Below are 19,445 nucleotides of genomic sequence, written 5' to 3' on the forward strand. Positions count from 1 at the left end.
GATGGCGAGTGCGGAGCCGTCAGGCGAAATTACTGGTCAGTCGGTGACACGCATTTTTCACAAAAATTGCGTTTCACCTGCTGGGAGAGTGTGGGTGTACTCGAGTCTCATCCTGAGCACGTTTTTTTCTTTCTTTTTTCAGCTCCAGTATAGCTGTATTTTTCATTGCAAAGCCGTCCTCGATTGTTGTGTTCGTTGTTCAAATGAAGTGGACATTCAATCACGAAGGCAGAGGACATAGGAGCCTGATTGGAGTTTCTCGTGGCATAGGACGGCCACACAGAGACACTTTGGGATTTTCTGAATATAAAATACCGTACGCACGATTCTGAGATCAATTTGTGCGATATCAAATTGTTTGTGATCTATCACATCCAGCAGAACGGGATCCAAACACAAGCTTACCGATGGATAGGCTGCCAACCTGACTCGACAAATGATCCCTGGCTTCACCAGACGCCAGAAGTCGGACACCATGTCCTTTGCCGCGACATCCATCTCCAAAAAGAACTCCATCTTCGTCATGAAAAGGCTTGAAATACTCAATATTCAACCGAGATTCGCGGTCTCACCCTTTCTCAGATCGAATCATTTTTTGTTGTAGCAGTTGCAGGGCAGATCCCCACCACTACTTCAACAGAAGATGGCTCCAAAGCATGCCTGGAACAAGCCATATCGATGTTGCAATCCACCCCTCTCAGCACTTTTTTTGAAGAAATTCGAAATTTCAATGGTGGAAGATATACTATGAAGAAAATTTCAAAAAGTATGTTTCGCGGAGCGATCGCTCAACCTACATCATTCAAACTTTGCAGGATGGTTCAGGCGTACATGCTAGGCATGGAACCACAGAAGAATCTGATGATTATCATACCTGACACACAGAGTCACACACACAGCAGATTCGTGTACACAGATACTAAATTAGTGGACATCGTCATCTTCTTCCCGCTGATCTCAAATGTACTATGACGTGCTATTTCGCCTGATGAAGTTGGTGTAAATGCTGACAAAGCTGCAGCGGCTGCTGCCGACACTGACCCTGCTGCTTGCTTAGAAGACTGCTGGCCACCTTGCGATCACGCTGGCACTACGTCCTGGTGTGAATGTGGCAAATGTTCAATTTTTGCGGAACGACTGCATTTGCTGCAAAGATGTTCCGGAATCGGTAGCGATTGGTTGCGGAGTCTGGCTGCATTACTTGCACTTCACTGTTCGAGAAAGGCTGCAGCAACCAGCACGCACTGTACATTGTACTGCGCGGCTATTTGGATACGATCCATCAGCTGGCCGGATCGAAGCCATCTGAGTTTGAAAACCGGTACGTGCTAATAGTGTAATACTATCGTTGATTTTGCATCGGAGAACTGTATTTTCTCATCAAAATAAAATACTGTTCCATGGTGCAAAGATATAACCAGGATATTGGCTTGTATACTTCTTCAAAAATAATTGTGTTGTAGTGTGCGTGCTGTTGTTGCACTGAACTGTACGTTGAAATGTGAGACTAACAGCAGGAAGATCTACTCCCCTGTTCCCCAATGCAGCTTGTACCGTTACGCAGCATACCGACAATACATTTGGCTGGTATTCGGAAAACTTGGCCGAGGAGTCCGGTGGAACACCTGCATAATGGACACACGGCAAAGCAATCATAAACTGTCACTATTTGTAGTCAGCCAGGTGCTTGCACGTGTGTGTGTGTGTGTGTGTGTGTGTGTGCGCGCGCACTGGGGGACGCCTGTCCGGAAAGATCGATGGCACAGCGTCTGCTTTCAGCTTTCGGCGGCATGCTTTACCCATCTCTCCCTGCAAGTTCCTCTGGAAGGCACCCCCCTCAAAATGTGCCGAACAAATTGCACAACTCTCCTCAAACGTAGGTGGCAAATTATCGCGGTGAATCGCTGCAACCCATTCAGCTCGGAGAGCTTTATCCCGCGGAATACGATGCACCGTGGTCCCAAGGGGCTTGCCAGACTGGTTAGAGCAGCCGACAGCACAGCAAACCGGCATCGTGGTTGAAACTGTTCAGGTCGCAAGAAAGAAACTCCACAAACGCCACTCTTTCTTGCTCACTGAAAAGCAAGCAGACCGGGAACCTGTATCTCTTTGACGTCACAGGGTGTGGAGGGGGTGTGCGCCGGCCGCATGACGTCATGGTAAATTTCAAATTGAAATATCTCCAGAACGGGGTATCGCACGGGGATGGGACCTTCACCACCGAACTCAGCGCCTCGAAATCTACAAACTGTGAAATTTTGATTTTAGGGTGAACTTTCCCTTTAAGCAGGGCTTGAAAATCGGCTGTTTCTCTTTGGATATTTGCGACGTCGCGAAGTGCTGGCCGTCGTCATCTGGGTGCTTGCATATGGCGGAGCGATTTTCTCACGAATGAAGTCTTCGTAGTTGTAGTAGATTCTGTTTTCGACCAGGCGAGGCCACACAACACTTGCAAACACAGGCACGAACAGTCGACCAGCGAAACTCCACAGGCGCAAGTAGTTACTCGGGACTAGCTGGTTTTGTTCCATATTTAAGATTATGAGAACTCATCAAAGGAGAGCCAAATAGAATTGATATCATCAATCAGGTTGCTTAACTTGCACTTGAGAATGGACTGTACTTCTTACCTTCATCATGTAAGCCCCTTTTGCTCTGTCGATTGTTCCTAGTCACTTCTACATGCCATGCATTTCGAATTTTCAAGCCTACGTTTTTAGTGCTGCATGCAGCCGCATTTATTGGTTTGGGTTTTCATGCGCAAGATGGTGGTAAATCCATAGCTTGTAATGGTCTTGAGAGCCATCTACTTTTCGCATGAGAGATACCATTCACACATGATTTCTGGCTCAGGGCTTGAGTGGCGAGAATGGAACAAGTTCTTTTGTCCGTTTCTTCAAGCCTGTGCGGCAGATCTCCAAGCTGCACTACATGAGGGTCACGCAAGCAGAGCCGGGTGTTCTTTATGTGAAGGAGAGTGCCAATGCACCTGAGCAGAGGGTGATGCTGCTGAAGCAAAGGGCATCATTTTACAAAAGGGTTGAATGTAAGAACGATTTGGCTCAACGCGAGCGCATCTTGAGTTCCCTTAGTTCACAGAAACTGTAACTCATCATTAGACAATGAATTGAAAAACCAAAGAACCAGAAGACGACACGAGGAGACAAGCCCTAGGAAAACGGGCCAGAACACCGTATGTTGTACATGAGGGCCATGAAAACAACGTAGGCGTGCCATGGCGCAAAGGTATGTAAAATACTTTAGAAGACCTGATAGAAAGAAGAAAGAAGAAAGAAGGCTGTATAATCAGTTGCTTGTATGCTTGTATGTATGCTTGGTGCGAACCATTAGTTTGTGACGATGCTTATTCATGCAATATCTAACAAGCATGCAATATTCCACGATCATAGCGCGAGCATGACTCACAGTCATAGCCATAGCACAGTCATACAGCACAGCACAGTTGTACAAGCGCATGATCGCGGGTACAAAGGGTTTTCCAAAATGACACCCAATTTATCATGAGAGCAGCTCAAAGAACTACACGCTCAAAGCGGAAACAGCATAGAAGAGAGGCGTAGAAGCCGAGTAGAACACGATTAGATGGAAGGAGAGAAATATCAGTGTCAGTAGAACAATAGCATGGACACTCGTAATAACAGAATAGATGACGTGGCCGTAGATTGGAGCATCTCCACGTGCGCGTTCGCACCAACGTGACTCAGAGGGAAATAAATAAGTAAACAGACAAGGTAAGGTCGAAACGAGGATCATTCAAGAAGCTGTCTTGAAACATGTGCAAACAGGCGAGTGACGACAGCATCTAGGTATTGTGGTAGTATACCAAGCCGAGGTCTTGTGGTAGTATACCAAGCCGAGGTCTTGTGGTAGTATACCAAGCCGAGGTCTTGTGGCAGTACACCAAGCCGAGGTCTTGTGGCAGTATACCAAGCCGAGGTATTGTGCTAGTATACCAAGCCCAGGTCTTGTGGCAGTATACCAAGCCAAGGTCTTGTGCTACTATACCAAGCCGAGGTCTTGTGGCAGTATACCAAGCCGAGGTCTTGTGGCAGTATACCAAGCCGAGGTCTTGTGGCAGTATACCAAGCCCAGGTCTTGTGCTACTATACCAAGCCGAGGTCTTGTGGCAGTATACCAAGACGAGGTCTTGTGGCAGCATACCAAGCCGAGGTCTTGTGGTAGTATACCAAGCCCAGGTCTTGTGGCAGTATACCAAGCCCAGGTCTTGTGCTAGTATACCAAGCCGAGGTCTTGTGGTAGTATACCAAGCCGAGGTCTTGTGGTAGTATACCAAGCCGATGTCTTGTGGTAGTATACCAAGCCGAGGTCTTGTGGTAGTATACCAAGCCGAGGTCTTGTGGCAGTAAACCAAGCCGAGGTCTTGTGGCAGTATACCAAGCTGAGGTCTTGTGGCAGTATACCAAGCCCAGGTCTTGTGCTAGTATACCATAGTATACCAAGCCTATGCCCTTTTTTTGTTGGCTTTTTTCCTATGCATTCCTGCAGCAACTTAGACAGCGGGCACCGTGATATGGCATGGATTGCCCTAGTTAGAACAAACGGAGTGTACAAATGGAGAACTGGCCAGCCCTATTATTTCAGTAACTTTAATTGTAAGAGGCTGGACACGTTTTTCACCAGAGAACACTACTCGCCCTGTGTGGTGATAAAGCCAAGTGGCTTGTGGTTTACATACACATGTGATTATAGACCCAAACTTCTTCTCTGCAAATACAATGTTTCGGATGCAGGTGAGTTTTCCAGGGTCAAAAGTGCTTTGTTGTTTTCAGTAGATGTCGGTGATGCCAGGCCGTATGAGCATGCCGGGCTGACCACTCGCAAGCCTTATCGACAATGAGCTGTATTCATTTGCCTCCACTCAAATTGATAAAGGGGTTGTCTCAAAAGTTTTCTGTCGTCCCTGAAACGAACATCGTCCATTTCGTACTTGGACCCCCTTCCCTCCCTCTGAAACGAACACAGCTTGCTATGCTGGACGACGAAAACCGCATGCATGTACATGTCATATGTACAGTGTCGGTCGACTTGCGATTTTGGCTCGCACCTCCTCCCCCCCCCCCAAATGAATCATGTTCGTTTCAGGGACGACAAAAACTTTTGCGACGACCCCTAATACCTTTGCATTGAGTTCCCGCCTTACTGATTTGTACAAGAAAATTTACTTGAAAATTTAATGTGAGCCGAGCCAAGCAAAAAACTGGCATATTTTTTTAATATTATTTTTTCATGCTAATGTGACATAAAGCTATCCAACTACCATCATGTGAAGAAAGAGGCATGTCTTGGGGTTGCGAACACCTACCATACAGCCATACATGCAAATAGAAAATAAAATAAAATACCTTCCGTCCGCCCTGATTTCTCAGGAAAATCTGAAGATAAACAATCAATATATTTTACATGGCCTTTTTAAATGAGCCAGAGCACGCTAAAATATGACCAGAGACCAAAAATTCGAATTTCAGTTTTGTTCAAAAATGATCAAACACATCTAATGTTCACTGTCTGAAAGTTTCGGATTGATCTGACATGTCTAAGTGTAAGATTAACATTACACGGTGTATTGTTAATCTTAATTTGAATTTGAATCGCAGTGAAGAGACAGTTTTTGGAGTTGAGAAGTGAAGTTTGCTAAATGAGCAATGGGATTTTCATTTTTGTATACAGTCAATATGTCCCTTGGTTCGTCATTTCTGGGTCAGTTCCTCTGTCCAGGGTCTTATAGCATGAGCTGACAGGAACTCGGCAACATCCAAAGTTTCCATAGGCAGCTGAGTTGGGTGTGCGAAATACCTCCTGCTTGGCGCACCACTGGAGAACCGCCCGCGAAAACAAGGTCAACATCTGTAGACGTCCGAAGAAGTTAGTACTCCACATCCTCTCCATCACACTCCACCTGTACTTTCACATGCATGTATGCAGTTCTGCACACAGTCTTTCTCAACATACTCTATATGTTTTTCTTCTTCTTTAAAAAATAATTTATTTAAAGGATTCTCCAGAGGCCGTTTAGGTCTATCGAGGGGTCTCCATTTTGTACAGTTAGGATGAGAATATGAGAATACAAAGTGAGCAGAGACTGAGGAGAAATAACACGACAAATAGGACAACTGGGAGTGAGCAAATCAATGAGGAAAACAAGAAATACCAGTGAACACCATTGCAGTTAAATTGAAACTTATCCATACTACAGTAGGTATCGGTTATAGCGTGGGTGTTTGAAAAACGACTTTCTATTCTTATTTCCGATATTTCTTGCACACGATGAATCAAGTGTGACATACTAATAATAATAATAATTCTCGTCTACGTTCCAAAGGGAACTCACGACAATGGAGTGACAAAAAGCACCGCGGCAGAGAGAGAAAAGAGAAGATATGATATTTGACGAAAACAATCACGGTGTAGATTTCACATGAGTTCCAATACACCACATCAGCAAAGCTCTTTCTTAGAAAAATAAAAAATAAGATACTGTATAGCAGGAAATTTTCGGACGGAATTTATTTTCGTTCGATTTCGTACACAGCCTCTTTTGTACTAAAATTAATTCCGTTCTAAAATTTGTCCCTGCGAAGTTATGTACACTATACATGCGAACACGTGCATTTAGCATGCAGCACTGTACGAAAATAAAATCCGTACGAAAGGTCGAAAATCGGCTTTGTCCGAAAATATTTCCGTCCGAAAATTTCCTGCTATACAGTAAATGAAATGAAATCATTGGTCATCACAGTTAGTCATGTGCGTCCACACCAAAATCACAGCTGGTCATGTGTGTTCACACCACCGCAGAACAAATGTTACTCCACTTCTGCCGGTCAACTGCACAACTTCTTAGGGTTTCGAGGTGCCGGCTCGTCTTCAATGCGACGGCGGTGAACTTGACGTCTTGCTGGAGGGTGGTGACTACACAGGACCTTGGAGCTCTCCTCCTGTGCCTCACAGCGTCCTCCATTGATGCGTATGCAATCATTGCTTGATTGCCTGGTGTCGATGATGGCTGGCGTAGGATGTGTCCAAGCAGACGCCATCTCGCTCGCTTTGCCATAGCGGATATTGGCTCAGTGTGAGCAAGCTCATACAGGTCATCATTCGACACGACACGAGGGTAGAATATACCAAGCATATGCCGAAGTTGCTTGCGATGGATCTTATCCAGGGAGTTTTCCAGTGCCTTAGAGAGGCCTGCGCAGCCAATATTGTACGTGAGGATAGGAAGAACGTATGCGTTGTAGAGTCGTACCATGGTGTTAGTTTGTAGATGTTGCCGCCGAAACCAGATCGCCTTCATTCGACCAAATGCCACAGCAGAAAGACCAATCCTGCGTGTCACATCTTGTGCAGTGCCAAACAGAGAGCCCAGAGTCCTGATGCTTCTCCATTGCTCTTGACCACGGTGCACTGTTGTTTCTGAAACTGGTTCAAGGTACATCCTGACCCATTCCGTTTTAGAAACATTGACTTTCAGGTCCCACTTGTCGAAGATGTCCTCTGCAAGTGCCAGAAGCTTACGGAGGTATGTGTGGGACGTTGATATGAAGTCAGCGTCGTCGGCATATGCTGTTTCCGGTGGTATCTGCGCATCTGCAGTCGGTCTTGGTGGTAGTGCTGATCGAAGATCACGTAGTGCAGCTTCGAGGTATACCGTAAACAGCACAGGTGAAAGTCCGTCTCCTTGTGGTATTCCCTTTGTGGTTGGAAATGCAGGTGACTTAAATGATTCTATCTTCACCTCAAGTGTCGTGTTGGCCATGAGGTATCGAATGATACATACCTCGTCGTCATTAGCAATCTGCTCACTGCGGAGTACTTGCAGAAGCTTCTCTCTGTTCACAGTATCAAATGCCTTGCTGAAATCAAGGCCGAGGACATGAATTTCTGCACTGAATCTCTCCACAATCGACGAAAGCCACCTCTTGCACCAGACTACATCCGCCGTCGACCTGTTGCGGCGAAAGCCGGACTGCCCGGGTGAAAGGTACTTCTCCACTCCCGGACGGATTCTGTTCAAGATAACGAGAGAAAGGCTTTTCCTGAGTGATGGAAGCAGGATGATCGGACGGAGATTAGCAGTAGGGCCCTTGGGCTTTCCCGGCTTCTGCAACGGGATGAGGGTGCCTTTGCCGACTTCGATGCCTTGGTGTGTTTCGAAAACGTTGTTGAGAATTGACATACTGTATAGCAGGAAATTTTCGGACGGAATTTATTTTCGTACGATTTCGTACACGGCCTCTTTTGTACAGGTGTAATCCTGATAATTCGAACCTCCAAATGCCAGGAAAAAACTTCTAATTATCCGGACATTCTAATTATCCAAACATGAACCCACAACACAATATGTATGTCAAAATGCTCTCATGGTCACGCAGAGTTGCGCTATGGACCTCAGACACAGATTTCGCGGATACTGACCTGACCGGCACAGCCTGCTTATGCAAACTGAACTGACCAGTACAATGTACAGCGAACTTCGAATTACACTTTGCTAACTTCGAATTATCAGCACAAATCCCACACATTTTCTATGTAAATGGAATCTGTGGGACTTCGAATTAACCGGACATATCCAGTTCGAGGTTCGAATTATCAGAATGTTTTATGTGGGACTCGTATTGATAGAAATCGGTCCTGGAAAAACTTCTAATTAAGCGGTACGTTCGAATTAAGCCATATTCGAATTATCAGGATTCCACCTGTACTAAAATTAATTCCGTACTAAAATTTGTTCATGTGAAATTATGTACACTATATGGGTACTGCTGGCGAATGCATGCATGAAGCATGCAGCACTGTATGGAAATAAAATCCGTACGAATGGTCGAAATTCGGCTTTGTCCGAAAATATTTCCGTCCGAAAATTTCCTGCTACACAGTATCATGTGCATGTGCGCAGAGGCAGGAAGATCATCGTACATGCAATGTAGTGTTGGGTGCATGCGGCTGGTCATAGTCACATAGGCTTACCATGTGGCTATGCAACATGAGGTACATGACCACAACAGTTGAACCTGCAGAACTACGACCCAACGCGAGTCAGATCGGAACTGAATTGGACGGATATTATTACTACAGGCGATATACTTTGTACTAACCTGGTATGTTTTGCTACACAAAGTCCATTCTTAGGACCGATATATTCTACTGTACTATAAAATTGCTTGTAAGAATAAATGTGCACTTGAAATCCATGTTATGATTATGAAAACATGAGAGTTCATTCTTGTAGGCAGTATATTCTTTTACACGACCACGCTATAACCGATACCAAGAGTACATAACCCCAAGAGTGTGCAACTGCCTGCACAACCTCTATGGTGTACTGCGACGGCAGAACTTCACATCACGTGATAAAGGTCAAAAGGTTACGCGACGAACGAGACAAAGACCCGCTAGGAGCGAAAAACACCCTGGTACTCATTCTCACTTTGAGGACGGGTGCACAGATAGAATACAGGTATATTCATTGCAATGTACAATGTATTGTACACAATGTGTTGTATTCAAGTACACAACTCACTACATGGCTTCAAACCCAAAAGATTTGAAAGGAAGGTGCCACACTTCATGTCTTTGTTTGCAAATAATTGTGTGCGTTGTCTATGTTTTTCAACACTGTTGTAAATCTCTTCTCATCGACATGGAGTGTTTTGTTAATAACCCCAAGACGTTTGCGGAATGCACATCAAGTGCTTTTACAACGCTGCCGTTTTGTTCCAGTGGAGTCACACTGCGTGATGTTTCTACTCACATATTGAAACTTGGAGAGGAATATGCCTCCTCAATCATGTGCAGGGAGCTGGTCACTCTATCTGGAGAGGAATGGATTGAGGTAACTTGTTGCACCTCGGCGAAGATCACTGCTGCACAGACTCCCGTTCCTATCGTCAGGTTAGCGATCAGGAGAGATGGACATTTCGTTTACGAGGTACTCTTTGGGAGCCGCAACGAGTTTGGAGATTGCCGTAGTGATCCGAACGTGCTGAACCCATACCTGCAAACTATGCTGCCATCAGCGGACATGAAGTTTCGCCCGGGTATCGATAACTACACAAGTGAGTTTGGAGCACTGGGGTTCGATAGTAAGCGCCTTAGGTGATCCATGTACCCATTCAACCGGATTGATTCGGATGAGTGCGCCATGTGGCATTCCTTGCCCCGAAGTGCCAGAATTGAAGAGAGATCGTCCGCTGTCGTACAATGCTCAGCCTGCAAGTGTCTGATTCGCCATCTCCGTCAACTAAAGTCTCGGGCTGAGGGGAGGACAGATGCTGACGTTGAGCAGAGGCAGAGCGTTTCGTCAAATACGCAATTCAAGTTTCTTTCGCCCTACTCCCAGTCAAAGCGACAGAGAACTGCTCGCCAGGACAGGGAGCAAATGGTCCGACGGCTTCAAAGGTACGAGCACATGGACATGCTGCTCTCTGGCAAGCAGAGTGCTGAAATGGCCCCTGTTTGCTCTACTATCTCTGCGAAGCACAGTGAGGTGCTGGAAGATGTAGTTCGGGATGCGGGTGAACATGGTGCCACCATTGAAAATATCTGGAAAGATAACATTGCCAGTGCCAAGGCTGAATTTGCAAAAGACCAGGCGGACAACACCACTGGCAGCCATGCCAACCGTTGGATTGCTATTACATACAGAATGGCACTAGCTGTGTTTTCGCGCAGTCCAGCTGCATATGAGTCACTGAAGAGCTTTGGAGTTCTTCAGTTCCCGAGCACCAGATCACTCAAACACTACGTCAGTGGTCAGCTGAATACTGCTGGCTGATGCGAGGATGCTATGATGGAGCAACACCAAAAATATGCTGAATTCTCCACTCAGCGAAAAGCGGAGGTCAAACCAGCACCCTTGAGTGAGGGCATCCTCGTGTTTGACGAGGTGAAGGGTATTGCGAAAGTGCTATGGAACTCTAAGTCCCAGGAGATGTATGGTCTGGCAATGAGCAGTGCAGATATGTGCAGCCTACAAGATGTATTTGAGGTACCCACTGTTGATGGCAAGCAGCGTGCGGAGTACATACTTAAGTTCCTATGGCGGGATATGAGTGGCAGATTCGATATCATCCGCCTGTACTAATCAGCACCAAAATCGCTGAATGCACGCTTCACCGCAGTGTGTGTTCGCGATGCCCTACGCCTGTTCCATGTGTATAGATTCAAGTGCTGTGCACTTGTCTTTGATGGTGCATCCACAAATCTGACCATGGCAAAAACAATGATGGGCGTTAAAGGCCAGTTTCCGCACGGTCCAGAGAGTGATCCGAGCAGAGTGACTGTCTTTACGGACCATCCCTGCTGGCCAGGTGAGAGACTATTTTTCATCATGTGCCCCAGTCACCAATTGAAGAATATGATTAACTCTTTGTTCTCCTCCCGGCCAGGGTCTTCTGCAAAGCAATTCGTCCACCATGATGTGCCGTTTGGGTGGAAATCCATCATTGACATGTATTCACGTGAGTTTGAGAGGGCAGCCAAAGGATTGCCCCGTGAAGTTCCTGCCCTTCGGAAGAACTTTGTTTGGCGAGATGCTTGGACCAAACTTAATGTCCATCCGGCAAAGATAATGCAGCAAGAGCATGTACTGAGTGAACTCAAACAGTACGTGGCCCGGAGCCCTAGCCCTCCTGATGCCATCAACGTGCAGGCAACCATCAATTATTTGCAAGCATGCAACTTGTTCTTCAAGAAGGGCATTTTGTCCCACTGCCATGTTTCTGCAATTGATGCCACTGCCATTGTGAAGATGAAGGAGGGTTTCAGCTTCTTTGATCAGTGGCTCATGACCTTGCAAAAGGATCACCCCTCTTTCACTCCTTCTGTGCCCACTCAGAAGCTGTTCCTCTCCTGGCAGACATGGGATCTTCTCAGACTCGTCAGGTATGGGTTCATCGAATTCTGCGAGAATTTCCTCTCACGGCATCCAGGGTATTACATAATCCCCATTCGTGTCTCTGGAAGTGCTATCGAGACATTGTTCTCACAGTGCAAGCATGCATCAGGTGGCCGTCTGTCTGGCACTAATTATCCTACCAGTCTCGCTAGCCTTGCTCTTCAGCGCAGCCTGCATCCTGTTCATGCCAGTGGAAAAGACTACCGCGATGCTGCAGTCCATTTCAATGCACCGTTAATGATAGCTTGCATAGACCCTGGTCCTACCGGTAGGACCTACCCGTAGGACCATCATACACAGACATGCCACACTGGCTATATACCAGTGTCTTCCATAAAATTGAAACCACACACTACATAGAGCCATTCGGTGAAGTTCTGAAAATTTGGACGCGGTTGGAGGAGTACTACCGCAGGCTACCATGGCAACGCCCGTGGAAGCGGCAGAACAAAAGAAGATATATTGAACAATAAATAATGTAAGATGAGCATAGCAGGCTGACTGATGTAAGCAATGCATTATAACGACCGTGTCGAATGTTGAATTGCCGGGTACCATGGCAACGCCCTTGGCAACAGTAGAAAAAAGGAGTTATAATGAAAAATAAATAATATAGATGCAAGCATGAGCATAGCAGGCTGAACACACGTTCACTCAGTGTGGCAGGCCATGGACGATGTGGTATTGAAAGCACGTACGTCCCGTGGCAACAGTAGAACGCCCTTGGCAACAGTAGGAAAAAGGAGTTATAATGAAAAATAAATAATATAGATGCAAGCATGAGCATAGCAGGCTGAACACACGTTCACTCAGTGTGGCAGGCCATGGACGATGTGGTATTGAAAGCACGTGCGTCCCGTGGCCGGAGAGCACATCACGGCATTCGGCCCACACGTGGAGCAATAGTAGCTCGCCTTCCTGCCCGAGTCGCGGACATGCCTGCACACAACACATTTACGCTGTGTGTGTGGCTTGCCGCTGACCTCAGACAGGGATACCAACCGATGCTCGGTGCTGTCAGGCTGATCTGCTTCAGGTTCCGCAGCACCTGTTTGACTTTGCGGCTGCTGCGGGGCGTTGTAGCGGATCAGTTGCTCCGCAAGACGAGTGGTGAATGCCGAGTGGGTGATCTTGTCGAGGCCACAGCAGAAATGGGAAAATGAAGTTGTCATCATACCGCTTTTTCTTGGCAGGATCTCCGGCAAGAGTCGTCCCGCACGTGCTGACAAACGAATGCACCTTCCTGTCGCGCCATGCCACGGCATTCAGTGCTATGCCGTCCCTCTGCGCGGTTGCGGACACGAAGCGGCCTTTCGGAGAAGGACACATCGCGGACAGGAGCTTCAACGGGAAGGCTGTGTGCGCCGTCTTGACAACACCCGCAACGAAGAGCCCATGCTTCATAAGAGCGACTGCTGTCTTGACGGATGCAAACCAGGAATCGCCGCACACGATTCTTCCCGAGCCATGCCATGTATCCGTCAGTCGCAAAGTTGTGGCAGTTCCAGCACCGAACTCTTTCTGCCACTTCTTGGTAGCCATGGTGTCTTTGCCCTCGTTGATCTCCATCGCAAGCATAATGTTGGTGGACGCATCAGCAACGGACTTAATTTTGCAGCCCACACCTTTCGGCTTCCGCTTGATTTTGATGACTGTGGGCATCCCGCCAATGTCACCACCACGACCGTACCAAGCAAACATTGACTTGTCCACCGTCAATTTGTGGCCGGGCCGGATTGAAGTCTGCCACTTCAAATTGCACATGTCGATGAGGGGGCTCACAATTTTCCAGCCGCGCCTGGTGTCTCCGCTGACTGGTGGACGAAAGTGCATGGCAGCAAGAATTTCCTCAAAGCGATTTGCTCCCATGCCGTATCGACGTCCGAAGGCTGGTGCTGGAAGGAGACCCTCGGTCACACTGCAGTGGTCACGCCGTTGGCAACGTACTGGACACAGCGTCATCAGGTAGAGGAGACCTATCGCCTTGTAAAACTCATCGCGGGTTACAGATTTCCGCTTGTCACGCAGGTGAGCATTTGTGCACTTCACTTTCTCATCCATTTCCTCGTGCGGAAAGAACAGCATCCAGGCGTCCAATTCATTCATTGTGTGCAAATTGTCAGCATTTACTTTCGCTTTGTACGGAATATCCTTGTACTGATCGATCACTATGTCACCCAATGTCCAGTCCAAACCATGTGCCTGAAGAACAGTGGGAGCGTCTTCAAGACTCGAACCTTCACTACTCCTACATTCCGATGAATCCGAATCACTATCGTCGTCACTGCAACAGCTACTTGAGCTGCTGTCGTCGCCATCGAGTGCAGCTAGTGCAGGTTGTCGCCGCGTCGATACGGGGTCTTGGGAAGTCGGATTTACTGACAACGGTGAAGTATCATCGTCGTCGTCAAACAAGCATTGGTCAGGCTCTGGAGTTGGAGAGCGGCGGCGTTTTCTCGATGGAACATTGGACGACAGAGCAGAACGTGCAGCACGCACAGATCCAGAACTTGCACTACGACTATTTGCACAGGTACGACTATTACTAGGCTGATCGGCTACATCGCTGTCGCTGTCCTCAAAACGCTTGGGACGAACAATTCTACGCTTACCTCTTGCTCCGTCGTCGCACGGGTCGGACTCTGCAGCTGCACGAACGTCAGCAACGGCTACAATCGATGTAGTACTGTCCAAATCCCACTTTATTCTGCATCGTTCTCGATCAAAAGTCACACTCAAAACAGTGCCCAAACACTCCGCACTTCTCCAGCTGTCTCCGTAAGCGGAGAATGACCATCGATCCTCATCGTGTGCGTAAAAACCATGATCAAAAGTCGTCGCTGGCACAGTTACTCGCGTTCCGACCTGAATCAATGTAGGCATTTTGACAATGAAAATTTGCGCATGCGCAGTGCGCAGAACATGTGCTCGCGTCTTGCGCCACTGCTAAGGAGTCCAAAGATTACAACAACCCAGTTCAAAAAAAAATATCTCAAGCGTTCAGATTTTCTCAGCGTGATTTCCAGCGTCCTACCGGTAGGACGCTATGCAAGCTATCATTAAGAAGGGGAAAGTGAGTCTGTGGGAATCGGGCGGGCGTATGTCAGAGTTTTGTTGGATTTGTTTGTTGCCCCCTTTGTAGCGGTCTCGCAGATTTTCAAATTATCGAGGCTGGCTAGTCTGCAAAGTCACCCGGAATAGCTGTTGCCCTTCTTTTTCATTTTCATAATGAACTAGTGTGGTGTTGCTTTGTATTTGTATGTGCAATGTTCGTCTGACAACCACTTTGCGCTACATGTTTTTCCACGTGCACTGTACTCTTATATTTGCCGTCTCTCTGCGCTGGTACATCAATTATTCTCAAACGGTTATCGCCCATGCATTCTTTTTTAGCTTTTATAAAATTATTGTATAATTTTGCTCATGGTTGTTTGTTTTCCAGTTGCAGTCGAAAGAAACTTTTCTACACATTCAATGCTCTAAAAATGTACCACAGGCACTTGATACACACTGTCTTACTACATTTGTATTTCACCTTGATTACCTGTATTGTGTTGTTATGATTGCTCTTTTATCAACTCTGTAGATTGTCAGCAATTTTAACTAGGGGTGAAACGAACGAACGAAAGTTCGAACATTCGTTCGAAAAATTTGAAAACGAACGAACGAAATCGCAAGATTGATAAACGAACACAGCAAGCAAGCATAAAGATCGCTTGTGACTAGATCACGAAGAAGCCGCGGAGGTTGGGAGATCGCGAGCTTGCACGCTGATCGACTGCGTCTGCCTTGATGATCACTTGAAGCAAGTTGAAGGAGTTGAGTGTAGCGTCGGGACAAAGTTTCTTGAATTTTTTCACGGCTTTGTCTCCGTTTGAGGTAGATTTGTATTCGTAGTGAAAGGATTCGAGTCGCTTGCCTTGTGACATCTGTTCCTGAAAGCAAACGTTCACTCGTTGCAATCATGTCAAAACGTTCGAGCCTTTCATCGCGGTCCGGAGTTGGAGTGGAATTTGATAAAGTGGTCGGGAAAGACGAAGTCCTTTTCTCAATTTCAAAAAGGTTCTATCACACAGCAGCGCGACGACGAGCAATCTTCGTACCCACCTCAAGAAGTACCATTCTCCTGCTCTGACGACCTGAGCTAGCGATGAGAAAAAACTCTCGTCCGGACGATGGTGATGGACTTTTTTTGTAAGCTAGGTGCAAAACCCTGTGATTCAGCGCAGGCTGGCGCGATGAAAAAAATATTGCTGTTCTGGCAGTGTACGTGTATCATGCGGTCACTGAGCATTCTCACTTTCTCAGTGATTCTAGCCTCTGGTTCTAGAGCTAGCTTACATGTAGATCTACATGCATGATCACAGTGTTTGTTTAGCATCACACCATCAATACTGAACTGTGGCCAGCCAAGTAGAGAGAACGCCTATACTGACAGACTGTCTTCAAAACAAATTCATCCATGAAATACATACCTGTAATAATGGAGAATGTTCGTTCGAGTTCGTTCGTTAGTGTGAGAGTTCGTTCGTATTCAAAATTCGATGTTCGTTTCACCCCTAATTTTAACATGGTAACTTTACTTCCCAAGTTATGAACGTGTTTATTTGGGATCTAAACCTGACCTTTTATTTCTTTAATTACAGTGACTGTACTTGTACATGTACTTGATTGCGTAAGCATGAAACTTAAAGTAGCAGCAAACAAGCCTTGATTGTCCTTGTTGTTCTGTAGTGTATTACGCTCTGCCTTTGTGGTGTTGAGCACTGTCAAGCACTCTGGGTACATCCTTCGGTGTACTTGTACAAAATTAAGTCATAAACAAGCCCAAACGTTTCTAATGAAATTTGCATTAGTTATTAAGCAAATTTATGGTTACTATCTTCAAATTTGTAACAGCTTGTTTCCGCTACGTTGTTGATCTGCCTTCGCTTCAGGCCCCGTCCAAGAATTAAGGCGTTGGTACGGTCTTGCATGGCATTTCAGTATAATATTTAGAATTTAATTCCAAGACGGATGATTGTGCCGCTTTAGACATAAAGTTTGGCAGGGAAGCTAACTATTGCAGTATAGAGAGGGCGATGTTGTTCAGTGATGTTGACATCCACCATTTCCCAATTTATATGCTGTATGGTATATGCAAATACAATGCACTCAGCATTAGTAGGCACGTTTTCTTGTCCGGAGTAGGGATGTCAGCGAACGCACTGCGCAGGCCTCTGCGCATGCATTGCGTCATCAATTTTTTTAACGTGATCGCGGCCGACAGAGAAAACATGGCCGCAGTCTGTTTGCACCTCTGGGAGTCGTAAAATTACTGTTCTTCTGTCTACGCGACCATTCAAATCATGCGCGATACTCGAGGACCCACGTACTCACCACGTTCTCCCCGGTCGATTTCTCTGAAAGTTTGCACATCGTGAAACACCAGTATGAGAGGTGTTCAGGCCAATTTTCAAGGAATTTCCCTGGTTGGATCGTTCCAAAATCGGACTTGTATTTCTCGCTCGCGGCCATTTCTTGCGCGATGGAAGCGCCCTGCCCTGGTGAGTAACCAGCGTCGCGCTTGGTAGAGAGTTGCTGCAATCAGCTCCCTGATGTCTTCGCTGCCATTGTCAGAAGCGATGGACCATGAATTTATTTGAGAGTCTCTGTATGCTACTATTCCTCAGCCTAGTTTTCAGCCATTCCGTGCATCTTCTTCGCACGATTTATTTTGCAAAAAAATGAAAGGGTTCATGAGTTTTCTTGTCGGCCGCGCGTAGATGGGCCAGGCTGACCTGCGCAGATGGGCTGCGCAGTGCGTTCGCTGATATCCCTATCCGGAGGTATCAGAAGCACTGATATCCGAAAGCTAATAATGAATCCTGACACAGGAGTCGCACTAAATTGCTGGAGCATCACACAGCTGCCAAAAGGAAGAAAAAGTAACTGTACAATTAACGATAGCAAATGTCACATTGTCGGAGGCCAATAAACAAACAAGCAGGAAAGCCAATGGGTTCACCCAGGCAACATATTAACAATAACATGTGCATGCAGCAACGGCACAACACAATGCCATATTGGAAAAGAGACAACCACTGCAGTGCGAGGCAAATATAAAACAGTTTGCCAATGAAAGAACGCTTAAAAAATATAATATTACACAGTCCTGCTCCAGGTATCCAAAGAGGAAGAGAGAGAGAGAGAGAGAGAGAGAGAGAGAGAGAGAGAGAGAGAGAGAGAGAGAGAGAGAGAGAGAGAGAGAGAGAGAGAGAGAGAGAGAGGAGAGAGAGAGAGAGAGGGAGAGAGAAAGAGAGAGAGAGAGAGAGATCTCTGTCTTTCTCTCCAAGTGTTGTTTGACCTGAAATAAGAATAAGACCTGAAATAAGAATGGCATTGCGCAAGTCTTGGGGAATTGTATTAGCTGCATTTTGATATACATAATGATACTTGGTCCGCGTCAGCAATATTGTCGCTTATCTTTCGACAATTGAACTTAGACTTTGGACATGAACACGTGCACTTGAAGTGATAAAACTTGGTACGATGGACGGTAAGGTATAGAATGACAACTAGCTGCGAGGAATTTATTGTCCAAGGAAGGGTTCCTACTTTTTTCGGTCCTCCTCGTCGCTGCTCTCGTCGCTGGCGACAAGTATTTTTGCTCGGGATCGACTCTCTTGCTTTTGTAAGCTCATCTCTCTTCCTCTCCGCTGCCTGGCTATTTTCTAAAGAGAAGTCGATCGTGACGGTCGCCTTCTCTATAGGACTTCGCGTGGGCAGCACGACAGCCTTTATGGTTCAAATCAGACGCCGTTCTTTGCAAGATTTTATTTTGAGCGACGACGACGCGTACAGTACTTGCAAATCTCCACGATGCGCTGGATACTCCGAGCGTTGAGCTGGAGGTAAGGGAGCTGCGATCTCAGCTTGATGAGCGATCCCTGAGGTGAGCGATCTCGGCCGTTCAGCAAAATGGAGCTGATTCCGAGTAGCCGATTACTTTCTTGTGGCTTGCGCTGCTCTTGCCTGCACAGCGTAAAAAGATAATCTATTTTGATGCGGCCCTGTATCAATCAGAATCGCCCACCTTTTGCTCTGAAATCCATTCGAACTCTAGCTAGACCTTTCAGGTACTAGCAAACTAACTTGCTAACCAAAATTGGGATGAAATGGGCTGCCAAGTAAGCATTGGCGACATATAAACAAATCTGAAAGATAAGCGACAATATCGCTGACGCGGACCAAGTATTATATAATGGGATCCATATATGGTTGCGCGGTTCAAACCTCTAACTAAAGACCACCTGCTACTAAAGACCGCTTTTGCTGGCACCAAGGGGTGGTCGTTAGTCACACGTCCTACTGTATACTGTAAAAGCAGAAATTTCCGGTGGTGTAATATTTTCGATATTCTTTTAAATCGCCGGTTCGGTGGAGGGAAATTTTCGGTAAACCCGTTTTCCAGGTAAGTGTACTAGTACAGTACCGACATGTTCGGTGCGTTTTATTTTCGGTAAAA

General features: G+C 46.4%; 1 protein-coding gene across 1 annotated transcript in view; it reads left to right on the forward strand.

The window, feature by feature from the left end:
* LOC135820098 (macrophage mannose receptor 1-like) overlaps window positions 1-19,445 on the forward strand; it is a 40,757-nt gene that overhangs the window by 19,740 nt on the left and 1,572 nt on the right. Inside the window, exon 4 of the mRNA XM_065333407.1 lies at window positions 4,528-4,772. Coding sequence (XP_065189479.1) covers window positions 4,528-4,772 — 245 coding nt within the window. The remainder of the gene's footprint in view (window positions 1-4,527; window positions 4,773-19,445) is intronic.

This window comes from Sycon ciliatum, chromosome 6 (assembly GCF_964019385.1).
Source record: "Sycon ciliatum chromosome 6, ocSycCili1.1, whole genome shotgun sequence".
Classification (NCBI taxonomy): Eukaryota; Metazoa; Porifera; class Calcarea; order Leucosolenida; family Sycettidae; genus Sycon; species Sycon ciliatum.